General features: G+C 39.4%; 1 protein-coding gene across 6 annotated transcripts in view; it reads right to left on the bottom strand.

Annotated features, from left to right (window-relative positions):
* LOC121324521 (alpha-(1,6)-fucosyltransferase-like) overlaps positions 1–13,067 on the bottom strand; it is a 206,753-nt gene that overhangs the window by 65,036 nt on the left and 128,650 nt on the right. For all 6 annotated transcript variants that reach the window (XM_041266514.1, XM_041266511.1, XM_041266512.1 and 3 more), the window contains one exon: positions 9,814–10,266. In XM_041266514.1, the coding sequence (XP_041122448.1) occupies positions 9,814–10,016 (203 nt within the window). In that variant the 5' untranslated portion in view covers positions 10,017–10,266. The remainder of the gene's footprint in view (positions 1–9,813; positions 10,267–13,067) is intronic.

The following is a 13,067-nucleotide window of genomic DNA, read 5'->3' as shown; positions in this document are numbered from 1 at the left end:
GTTATAGCGAGGGTGTGCTGTATTATAGATCACGGTTTAGTCTTGATTGTTTACTGCACTGAAATCATTTTTGATGATAAAGGTGTTTGTGACAGTGAGCAGAAGCTATAAAGGATCAGCGCTTCTGCTACCAAGGTGTTTTGTTCTTCTCTCCTCCTGTAAGCAGCTGCTTTATCCATAAAGACATGCTGGGAGGGGGTGGGGGTCACTGCCATGTATTCAAAGTGAGCTTCTGAATTACTTTCATTCAATTGTGGGAGAGAACATTAAAAAAAAAAAAAAGCCAACAAGTGAAAAGCAGACTGAGAAAAAGAACAGAGTAAGAGTGAGAGAAACACTAACTAGGGATCGTTTTTTGGTTCATAACATATTTCATATAAAACAAGGGAGTGTTCTGATTAGGTTACAGTTCCACCAACAGCAGCCTCATATTAAGTTGCCACTGTAGTGGCAATATGCATGACCAATGACTCGGGAATATAGTACAGGAAACTGAAATCTATGTCACTACACTCTTCTACATGATTAAAGAGGCTTTCGTCATTACTTTCATATCAAAAATCGTTGCCAACTATTTTGACTCAACTTAACGGTTGCCAACTGATACGCCCACTTTGATGTCACTTGCAGTAACAATCCATTAGCCTGGTATCAGCTATGCAGCACTTCTTGATCATGAGTGCGCTTCAGCCACAGATGCCGTAGGAATGAATTTGTGCTAAACTTGAGAAGCCACTCTGGGTTTTGGCAGCATGATGCTGTGAGGTCTACCAGCTCCCATCCCTCCAGTGTCAGGAGAGTCAGAGCACACTAACTGCCTCGAAGTTCTCCATCTGGGGTTTTCTTTTCACCATCAGTTTCTTTTTTGCTTTGTTGCTATAAATTATCTACAGTGAAATTCACACAGCAGCATAAGAAATCCTTATCGGTATATGCAAGAGAGGTGGAACAAAATACTTCATTAAAGGAATAAGTGTAGTTTTACAATAGGGCGACGGATGTGGGTCAACGCACTTTTGAGCCGGGTTGAGAGAGACAAAATGCATGATGGCCGTTCGTAAGCCGATGAAATAACAAACAGCCACGTCTGCGTGAAGGTCACAGTTCCGCAAGGAACATTTCTGTTTATTAGGTTTTTAGCCATATTTTTGTTGATTGAAACTCACCATGAGCCAGATTGCAGAGGGGATGAAGAAACATTTGCTCAGTTCAGAGAAGCTTGGATGGAAGCATAACAAGCTGCTTCCAGGGCACTGATATGTGCATCGTGTACTTGCGTCTGTCACTCAGGTCAACCCTGCTTTATCAAAAACAATGTGAAATCACGTAGCCGACCCGCATGACACCGGGTCCTGATACAAGCTCATAGCCACTCCACGAGAATGCCCTTATAAAGTTTAACACTGTTTTTTTGCAGTTTTCCCATTCTTTCCTCATGGTTATACTACACATTTACTCTAGTTTTCTATGTTCTTTAATATATTTTACCATACTGTACCTCTTTGGGTTTTATAACGCTGACCTATCCTTTACCATGCTTTCACTACGCTTTTCTTTGTTAAACTTTTATAAAGGGTCTTTTCGGCTGCTCTGACCTTGAGTCAGCTTCTGTCTTACCTAACACCCTATCCTATATGTTTTATGATGTAGTTAAATAAGAATAATTAAACAGTATAGCTAATCTTCAGGAAAATGCACTTGTCTTTCACATTATTACTCTCCCAAATTTCTCTTAAATGCTGAAATATTTATTCATTGTATTTATGTAATAATATTGTAATTGAATAACCTACCAGTATCTTTGTGTGTAAAATAAAGAACAGAAAACTGTCTTGAGAAGGATGGTGTTCAAACTATCAGAGCTATTTAAAGACTTTATAAATCAAATCTATGTACCCAAATATTGCAAGATCAAAGGTTTGATCCCAATTACAGATAACTCATTGACTTAGAATATTTCAAATGAATATCAATATTAAAAATGTGATTTAATGTAGACAGACCTTACTGTCAATGTCTGTTGTGGTTCCAATTACATCTGAATATAACATACCAATTTAAAAAGTATGTTGCATTTTTACATTCCTTTACTGTTTTATGGTGTTCTCAATCTCTCTGTCAATAGAAAAGTAGGAGGGGCTGGCAGGGGTGATATGTCACATGGTTTGAGTGGTATGAGGAAGTGTGTTCATAACTCTCCAGACAAGCTCAAAGTCATGGCAGATTTAAAGTCAAATAAAAGTAGAACTCAAATTTGGAGCAACAGAGGCCATGACTACTCCAGACACCATAAACCAGTAATGGAAACATATAAAGCAATTACAATGACACTCAACGCTTCTTACTTTTAAAGTAAAAAGAACATATTGAAGACATTGATATTGGTGTGGTACAGCCATCTGAAATGTCTTTGCATTGGATATGTTTGTATCAGATGTAAATAATGTCCCATTAAAACGGGCTGTACTGTTTAATTATTCGTATTTAACTATATATTATAACAAATATAGTAGAGGGTGTTACGTAAGATGCAAGCATATTTTCTTCTATCAAGGTCAGAGTGGGCAATAAGCCCATTCCGGTCATAAACTTTCATAAGGGCCTTGTTGTAGTAAAGCCACATGACTGTCAGCTTGTATCATACAACACTGTGGCATTGTTACGTGTTGTTCCCGCACTGAAGCAGGCAGGCAGGCAGGCAGGCGAGAGCCGGAATGGATGCACAAGTGCAGTAAAACACGCCAGCACGGCATTAGCATTAACATAGAAGACTACAATGCTTTACAGAATTAGTGTTAATCAGTTAAACTAGTCGTAAAACTAATAAGAAACCACTTCAGAGTACTTCCAAGCCCCTGAATTAAACATATTCAGTTGTTTATACCTGGTTTGATGTTTATTTTGGGAGCTCTACACTGAAATTCACACTGCAATTTAAGAAATCCTATTCAGTGTATTCATTATCATAGCTGAATCGCTAAGTTGTGATAATGAATAACCAAGGATCTATCACACAGTCTCTGTTTGTTTAATCAATCGTCCAGGGAATGTGTTGACTAAACAATTGGCAAACTAACCTCCTGCATGCTTATTTGGCACCTTTACTGTGAAGAAACATTTTCCTTTATAGCAAAGAACTTTTTCATTTCTAAGAGGAACATATGATTAAACGTCTTTTAATCTGAATACAACGTTGTTAGTTTGACATCATTTTTTCTTTATCCGCTTTCTGTGTAATCCCCCGGTAACACAGGAAGTGAACTTACAGTGTTGAAGTAATGTTTCAATATAAGCATTATACAATTCTTCACCTATGGGCTTCACTGCATAATGCAAAGCTTTCCCTGAAATCTGTCCTAAGCAAATAATGAGAATAACTAATCTAAATGTTTTGTAGTATTAGAACATATAACACCATTGGCTGTTTAACAGTTATGAATGAACCTGTTTGTTATGCTGTAAAGCCATGCGGATATCAAATCCTGGCACATACTAAAAATATGAAGGCGATTCTAAATGCACAGGTGCAGTCAGAGATGCTGTTTTAAAGATTCATGATGGGAGCCGTTTTGTTTCCACTGAAAAGACCCCACCAGCTCAGTACACTGCCAGGTACAGTTTGTCCTGCTTCCCATCATGTACATTCTAATCTACTGGCCAACAAAACCCTGATACCATCAGCAGCCATGGTAGTACTTTTCCAGAGGAGCTTTCCGATAGGCTAGTAGCTTTTTAAAGACTGCAATCTTGCGGAATGAGCAGAAACGCTGGACAGATCTGGGATACAGTCCTAAGAAATGATATTCTTGTTTTTTTTTTTTTTCTTTACCTTTTGTTTGCTTGATCTCAGAAAGCTCTTAAGATAAGTCTTTCATTCCGGACACTACGAATATCCTCATCCAGGAAGCTGTCCAGGAGACTTTTTGTAGAGCTATTAAATCTTTACCGGGGATGAGGCCTTGTATAATTGATGAATTCTATTTGAAGCAGAAAGGGACTGGGAGGCAGCCTGCAACATTGCTTTGGGGGCCTGGCCCTAGCTTCCTTTTATCAACCATACGCTGATCTAGGCCATGAAGGAGGGGGCGGTAGAAAGTACAATATGGGCATGCTTGAAATCAATGGAAAGTGTAAAGCCTGTGCTTTTAAATTCCGTTGAAACCGGAACGCTATCTGTTGAAGCGACCGAGTGATAGGCAACAAACGAAACTTAGGAGCTGACTCATGTCACACGACTCAAGCCTTAGTTCCGGTTTGCTGTAGTTTCGTTTAGGAAGGTCTTTTCAGGACATACGGTACATCTTTGGAAAGCTCTAATTTTGTACTTTCAAACAAGCATTTCAACCAGGAAGCTACCTATTATAGTGCATGAGATTTTCACGCCAATACACTATGCCTGGGGTCTACACAGATCCCAAACCTAAAACAATTTCGGAAATTCAACCAGGCTACCTGGACTAGAATTATCCTTTGCATAGTGTAACAGGATGGGTGCCTGACAACTACCTAAAAGAAAAGAAACATCAAGTCACTAGATCCACATAATAACTGATACTAAAGCACTGTGGGGTCCGAATGGACCCCAGGTTACCTTTACTGAGTATTATGGGGGATAAGCACCTAAGCATCTACATTTTCAATATATCTACATACATCTACATTCTCTGTGTGCTGAAACACTCTTGCACTGAACTACTGGCATTCTTTTCTACTGCCAGTACTAATTTAAGACAGAAACACCATAACAAGCAATAGAATGAGTTTCTCTTCACACAGATTATAATAGGGAAGTGGGAATGATCCATTAGGCTCCCTAATAGATGTAGAACCTCGCCATCCTTGCATTCTCTGGGTTTCTGGTGTGTTTTTTAGTCAATGTAAGCGTTTTCTGTGTTAATGCAAATATATTAGTAGGTTTTCTGCTCTGTACTCTTCATCAATGAAAGTAAAATAAAACAATAGACCTACCTTGATAGCTAGGTCGCTTGTGTGTGCCAAATAGACACAAAATATAACTGGTCTAAACAACTACCAGTACAACAATAACTAGAAGAACGTGCCAGAGGTTAAAACAGTATGCCAATGAAACGGTGTATTTGACTTGTTCACATTTATTAAGCCTTGATTTTATAATCTGTCTTGTGTTTTATTAAATGCACATTTAGCATTTTATGATTTGCACTATAGCTTGAGAAGTCCTTACAATGATGTATACTCATAACAATGGTACACATACATAACCATTCATAGTAACGTCTCTGAACTCTGATGTGTTCACACCTCAACACATTCCAAAAAAAATCCCCAAAAAACCTCTAAATACACAAAGTTGTAATAAATAATCTATTGTCTCCACTCCAAAAACAGACTGAGAGGCTGTGGAAAAAGACGAGCCTCAAGACCTGAACATCTTTCTGCAAAAGTTCTACACTGCTGTCCAGAAGGCGAATGCTAGCTCACAGGTTAAAGTGAAGGATACCGTTTCTCAACCACTGATCAGGTTACAGGAATGGCTTATAATTAAGGTACCAATCGTCATGGCAAGACACTCCATTTGCCATGATGTTTGGTACAATCTCCACTGTGTACACATTTGAACAAAACTTTATTCTTACTTGTCTCTGTACTTCATAAAAGGTTTAATAAAACCCATGCAGAAAATGTACAGATTAATTTTTATTTTTTTTGCCCTAGGAAAGTACAGTATATTTTCAACCAACATTAAAAGAAAGGATATTTTGAACACTGAAAAAAACAGTTAGATGAGTGCATCCTCTATTTGTAACATTTCAATATCCAGACGTGTGGGATGAATTGTAAGATTCAACAGAATGAAGCATTTAGTTATTTGCCAGTTGTCGTTTTATTTCACGTTCTTCCATCAGGTTGTGTTTCATATTTTTACTCTGATTTGTATTCCAGTAATTGGCCATTAAACTCAGCCTTTTAGCGAACCAACTGTATTGCATTTTCATATTGCATCTTCTCATGTCGTGTATAACAACACGTCACATCAAAATTGAGAGACGGAAACAAAAGTTAGACGAGAAGTTGTTTATATAGTTTAAATGACACTGGTACTGAATTTACTGTAGAAATATTGCATGAATCATTAGTATAGGGAATTGGGGGACATGCTGTAGGAGCGTTATACCCGAGGAGCGTTAAAACTGAGAGCCTTATACCGAGGGAGCACTGTATATACACACACACACACACACACACACACACACACACACACACACACACACACACACACACACACACACACACACACACACACACACACACACACACACACACACACACACACACACACACACACACACACACACACACACACACACACACACACACAGCCTATAGAAAGTCTACACCCCCTTTCAAAATTTTCACCTTTTGTAGCTTTATAGCCTGGAATTAAAATGCCTTAAAATAGTTTTTTTTTTTCATTTATTTACACATCCTATCCCACAACTTCCAAGTGAAAAAATATTCTAGAAATTTGTATAAAATTAACTAAAAATAAAAACTGAAATAGCTTGGCTGGATAAGTGTCCACCCATCCTTGTAATAGCAATCCTAAATTAGCTCAGGTGTAACTAGTCGCCTTCAAAATCACACACCAAGTTAAGTGGGCTGTACCTGTGTTAAATTGTAGTGATTCACATGATTTCAGGATAAATTCAGCAGTTTCTGTAGGTTCCCTCTGCTGGGTAGTGCATTTCAGCAGCAAAGACTCAAAACAAAGACTTGCTTTCAAAAGAACTCTGCGACAAAGCTGTTGAAAGGCACAGATCAGGGGATGGGTATAAAAAAATATCAAAGGCCTTGAATATCCCTTGGAGCACGGTCAAGACGATTATTAAGAAGTGTAAGGTGTATGGCACCACCAAGAACCTGCCTAGATGAGGCTGTCCCTCTAAACCAGATGACCGAGCAAGAAGGAGACTGATCAGAGAGGCTACCAAGAGGCCAATGGCAACTTTGCATGAGCTGCAGGCTTTTATGGCCGACTGGTCAAAGTATGCATGTGACAACAATATCCCAAGCACTCCACCAATCTGGCCTGTATGGTAGGGTGGCAAGAAGGAAGCCATTACTCAAGAAAGCCCACCTTGAATCCTGTTTGAAGTATGCAAAAAAACATTCAGGAGATTCTGTAGCCAAATGGCAAAAAGTCTGGTGAAACTATAATGGAACTTTTTGGCCTAAATGCAAAGCGTTATGTTTGGTGCAAACCCAACACAGCGCATCATCCAAAGAACATCATCCCTACTGTGAAGCATGGTGGTGGCTGGTGCACTTGTCAGGACAGAAGGGAAGATGAATGGAGCAAAGTACAGAGAAGTTCTTGAGGAAAACCTGCTGCCCTCTACGAGAAAGCTGAAACTGGAACGGAAGTTCACCTTTCAGCATGACAACGACCCAAAGCACACAGCCAAAGCTACACTGGAGTGGCTAAGGAACAAAAAGGTAAATGTCCTTGAGTGGCCCAGTCAGAGCCCCGACATAAATCCAATCGAAAATGTGTGGCATGACTTGAAGATAGCTGTCCATCAACGCTCCCCAAGGAACCTGACAGAGCTTGAACAGTTTTGTAAAGAAGAATGGTCGAATATTGCCAAAATCTAGGTGTGCAAAGTTGGTAGAGACCTATCCCAAAAGACTTGCAGCTGTAATTGCTGCCAAAGGTGCTTCCACCAAGTATTAACACGTATTAAGTATTAAGGGGGTGGAGACTTATCCAATTATGAAATTTCAGTTTTGTATTTTTAATATATAATTTTTTTCCCCTTAACAGTGTGGAGTATGGTGTGTAGATAAATGAAAAAAAAATCTTGCAAATAAATGCAAGAAACTCTGAGGCACTGACACAACAAAATGTGAAAAAAGTTCAAGGGGATGTAGACTTTCTATAGGCACTGTATGTATGTATGTATGTGTATATATATATAACATATATATATATATATATATATATATATATATATATATATGATATATATATAATATATATATACTGATATATATCAATACTCCCATAGGATGCAATTCTTACAAAAAAGTGTGATTAAGGTACAGTATAGAATGGGTTATCTACTGTATCTACAATGAGACCTGACTTGACACTGTTTACTCAGGGGCCCCTTTTCAGTTTTGAAATGAACCAGCTACAAGAAACTGAAATAGCATCTATGGGCTGGGTAGTCTGCTCTCATTCAATAACACATGTTCTTGTAGCCATAAGTCTCTCTTTTCAACCATTACCTGAAAAACTTGTACTGTAATTCATTACTTTTGACCAGTTAAGTACAAAACACTTGAAGCTAGTTGTGAATAAAAAAAAACCAAAAAGGCCAATATCCAGTTCCACTAACTCACTTCTGGAGATTATACTTTTTGACATATTGTAATTGTAACTGTCTCTAATCGTTTCTGGAACAAGTTCCTGTGTGCCTGTCAGTTTCATTTGCGCACAAAGTGACTTCCCTTAAATGCATGGGTCTTCAAATAATTAACACGCCTGGTGTACTGGAGTGCAAAGGTTTCTCCTGCCATCTACTCTGAGAACTAAGACAAGGCTGTAACAAAGTTCACTGACATTTGTGAGTGTTCGGGACTTTCAGCCGCTTGGTTTGCCTGCATAGTTTCAAGATAAGAAAATGAATGCCCTGAGATATAGGGAATGCCTAATGAACTTGCGCTTTGAGAGAATCTTGGAAACAAGATTTAGGAATTTGTACGATTTTAAAATGTACGCGTGGGTCTGAGGTTGTTTCTGCCCATACACTACTCCAATCCAAAAGCCAGTTCAGCCAGTTAGACTGGTACACAGGACAGCCGTAAGTAAGCAAAATGCAGTCAGATTGCATCAGTCACATAAGCCTACATCACATTTGGTCTGTCACGCCACTTAGAAAAGGACTGCATTATAATCAATTTTAATTTGTTTAAACTCCCCAAAACTCCAACCATGTCAAGTCCACATGCCAGGTGATCATTGTAAATGAGAATCTCTTCTAAGTTCACTCTGGATAAATAACAGGACATTATGGAATTTCTGTGAAGAGGTACACTTCAGCGTAACGTTGTGATTCTTTCAGTTTGATCTTGAGTAGTGTAACTACTTGATTTAGTGACGTTACTTTGCAACCGATTACATCGCTTTCCTGATCTCACACAGGTCTATTTTAATGATCAAAGCAGCAACCGATCTTAATACTGTCACTCTAAAACACATAAAAATAGCAAATCTCTTCTCACTTGATTTAGCGGCAGATGCAATAAAAAAAAAAAAAAATGCGTTATTTACCAGTTTAAGGCTACATTCAACCAACCTTTCCAGGGCACGTGTATCTGTTTTTTAAATGATGGGATTGTTGAACGTTTTTGACTTTTTCTGTTGTATTAGTCCTCCTGTTTCTGTAAGTTTGGTTATTGCTATAGCTGCGGTATTTAGATCAGTGACAGTTAAGAAGTGTGGGGTTTTATCATGTACTCCAATGGTACTGGTTAGAAATACTACATTACATTTCTTTCAGTATCTCTGAATTCAGCACTGTTGAGTATTTAATAGTTATAGATCAGGGGTGGCCAGCCCTGGTTATGGAGAGCAGAGTCTTCTGGTTTTCATTCAACTGGAACTCTTATTACTTATTTGAAACAAGTTATTTTCTTAATTGTGCAACACTAACATTTTTCCAGGTCTTTAGCCATTAATGATTTAAAGACACCCAAAAAACCTACAGAATTGTGGCTCTCCAGGACCAGGGTTGTCCACCCCTGTTATAGATGGTACTGGCACGCTACCTTAAAGACTCGGCCATCCTCCGCAGGTCCTCATTCTGCTGTTTCAAGCGCTCCAGCTTGGCCAGGATTTTGGAGAGCTCTCGGCTAGAGCGGTCAGGGTGGTCATTGTCTCTGACAAGGTGTCCTCCGATGTAGAAGAGCAAAGTACCCCAGGCCAGGAGGATGAGCATAATCCACCGCCAGGACCCGGTCCATGGCCGCATCTTCAAGTCCCTTAGTTTATTCACAAAGCTCCCAATGATGCCTTCACAGCGGGACACTGCACATCTTTAAGTGCTCCTTAAGTGTGAGTGAGGGGACCTCGTTGTCTGCCTGCCTGCCTTCCTACCGCCCGTCTCTCCTCACCACATAGTCTCAAAGCCCGTAAGTCTTTCAAGCTCCTTTCCACTCCTGCCACAATTTGAATTTTCTGCTCCCGAGATGACAAGCAGGACGTTCACTTATTCCAGGATTCTAAAAAGAAAGGAAGATAATTAGTTGGTCATTTCCAGAGAAGGCTGTTTAAATGAGGAAACAAAAGTATGGATTAAAGGTTTGTTTTTACTGTTACAATGCACAGATGTACATGCCGCCTTTCAAAGCCTTCAATGTAGCTACTGCCAGAACAAGGCAGGCTTACGATAAGCAGCCTTGGGAAAACCTGCTGCGGAGTGGAGAAAGATGAGATGGTGAGAGAAACTAAACAAGATGATATAGGGGAGAATGTCAACTGTTATCTGATTGGCTGCAAGACCATCAAGTTTGTTCCAGAGATAGCAATATACTAGCTTTTATAGGTTTGCCAGATATTATAGTAACAGAGACAGTTTATATAGCCAGGGACTTGTTCTGTGCTGAAAGCTTTTCAGATATACTGTGCAGGTTCATTCGCTGAGCATTTTGAGATATACTATATAGTCTTCAGGGTAGGTACAAGATTTATTGGCAACATTAAAGATAATGGGTTTGAAGCCTGGATCTGTCACTGCTATACATTCAGATCTTGTGTGAAAAGTCACTTGATTGCCATATGCTTCAACCGCACCCAGCTGTAGAAATGGTTAGGTTGGACTATCTTGGGTAAATCATTTATAATCGAACAAACAACAGAAGAATTATATCTGCACCAAAGCCTACCACAGAAAAGTTAAAACAGTAATACATCACAACGGTATTATTAGCAATGATGGTAGGCAGCCTGCTGTAAATGTGGGAAGCTGATAATTAAGAGTTTACATGCACATAAAACATTGACCACAGTGCTAAATGAGCACAATATCTGAATATTATTTCAAAATGTAGGAGGCACCCCTGGCCTATAATTCAAGTTATAAAAAATGAAAATTCATTAACTGCTGCAAACCAGGATGTGAAGTAAAACATTAACAAGCACTTCTGATACTTCCACTTATAAGCGCCATATAAAATACACTGCAACAGTTCACTCTAAAACATCCCTCATACAACACCAGACATCACATTCCAGTTTTGATAAAAATGCTTTCTTTAATAAATTATAACTCTACTGAGGGATAATCCAGGTGTTTTAAAAAACAAACGGACCAACTTTATTAAAAAATGGAATCCATGCAGGTTTCAGATCATGAATTTGTAATCAGATAAAGTGAAGGCGATGCTTCGTAATGTGGACTCATTAAACAGAAAAAAGTGTAAAAAATATTTTTTCTTCCTCTAAACCTCACAGCCAAAATTAACTCTTAGTGGGATGCCAGGATAACCCTATTAGCATGTTAACCAAGTCCTGACTCCTGCACTGTCTGGTAATTGCAAACGAATAATGCACAGCACAGCACAAAGCTTCCCACAGTGGAATACAGCATCTGTACTTTAATAGGAAACTAAATCAAATAACGACATGTAGAACAAAAAATTCTACTCAATGTCAGTGCAGCCCCCCGTCTGCGTGCTTGCTAGGGTTTGAACAGGGTCTTATCACCAACACAATTTCATGAGCTAATATTCCGAATTCTCCCTGCTTAGTTCTTGCGATTGGCACTGACTGACAGAAAGGAACAACCTGAAGACCTCCTAACAGTGCACCGGTGCCACACTTTCAAAACAAACTGAACCACTTGTGTCGATATTAATTGCAGTTTCTGTTTCCTACCTGCCAGTTTGCGGCTCAGAGCTTCCTGCAGCGTAGAGTGTTTACTGATGCAATTATCCTGTGAGGCTCAGAACCTACTGGGAGTTCAGTCCTTGAAGAGACTCCTGAATAAATTAGAGATGGCAGATCCGAGGCGAAGGACTCAATAATGATATAAAAATGAGGGGAAAGAAACTGCTCCACCGCACCTCTAACTAATTGTTGCATGTATTCAGGCTTGGAAAGGGACAGCTGTACCAGGCAACTGCAGAAATACAACAGACAGCAGCCTTTTGATATGCATTCAAACAAACAATTGTAAAAGCTAAGCTTATCAGCAAGAAGAGAGTACAAGGTTTCTCACCTGTAATACAGTACCACATAAATAGCTACCAGGAAATGAACAATAGTATCTGCTACACCCTATACTCACACACATAGACACTGTACTATAGATACACAAGACCCTGGCTGTTATAAGTTTTAGTCCAACGTGGACAGCTCTGATTCTACATTTTTCAAGTGGGATATGTAGTTCGTTGGAGGTGAAAATAAGCCAGTACTTTTAAAGGAATAATTCACAGTCTTGTATACAAAATCAGAGCAATTCACAATCCAGAAAAAAAAAAAAAAACAGTTTAAACATTGGCAAATAAAGACAAATATAATTATTATATTTTTATCAGCTACAGAAGCCTCAACTCATAAGTATTAGAAAAAGGATTTTCACAAAAGAGGGCCTTCACGTGAGGTTTAAAGTTTGGGGCCGGCGTAGAGTCCCGATGATTAACAGCATAAAGAAAGAATAGGTCTGAAAAAATGAGGTGAAGAAGCCAAAAGGGCAAGCAGTGGAACAGCCAGTCCCAAAATCTGAAAGTGGAAGCAGGGTTTTGGTGCCTTGTCTGTATCAAAACCGGGCACACCACCATGCACTGCACCTGCCCAAAAGAGGGACGTGGGAAGCAGGGAGGTGAACCCTCAGACCCAGCCGTGGGACCCCATCTGCTGGGTAAAAGGAAAGTACTCCACTGCGGAGTGGGAAGATGAGGAGTGGTGCACCTACTGCTGCCGCTATGGGCATGAGAAGGAATGCTGCCTGGAGGTCGACAGGGACACAGACGAGGAGGAGGGTGAGCCCTAAGTCCTGTTGTGTCCAATGCCAAAAAGG

The sequence above is a fragment of the Polyodon spathula genome, chromosome 12 (assembly GCF_017654505.1).
Source record: "Polyodon spathula isolate WHYD16114869_AA chromosome 12, ASM1765450v1, whole genome shotgun sequence".
NCBI classification, from domain to species: Eukaryota; Metazoa; Chordata; class Actinopteri; order Acipenseriformes; family Polyodontidae; genus Polyodon; species Polyodon spathula.
The sequence above is the reverse complement of the archived record's forward strand: the minus strand, read 5'-3'. Positions and strand labels throughout refer to the sequence as shown.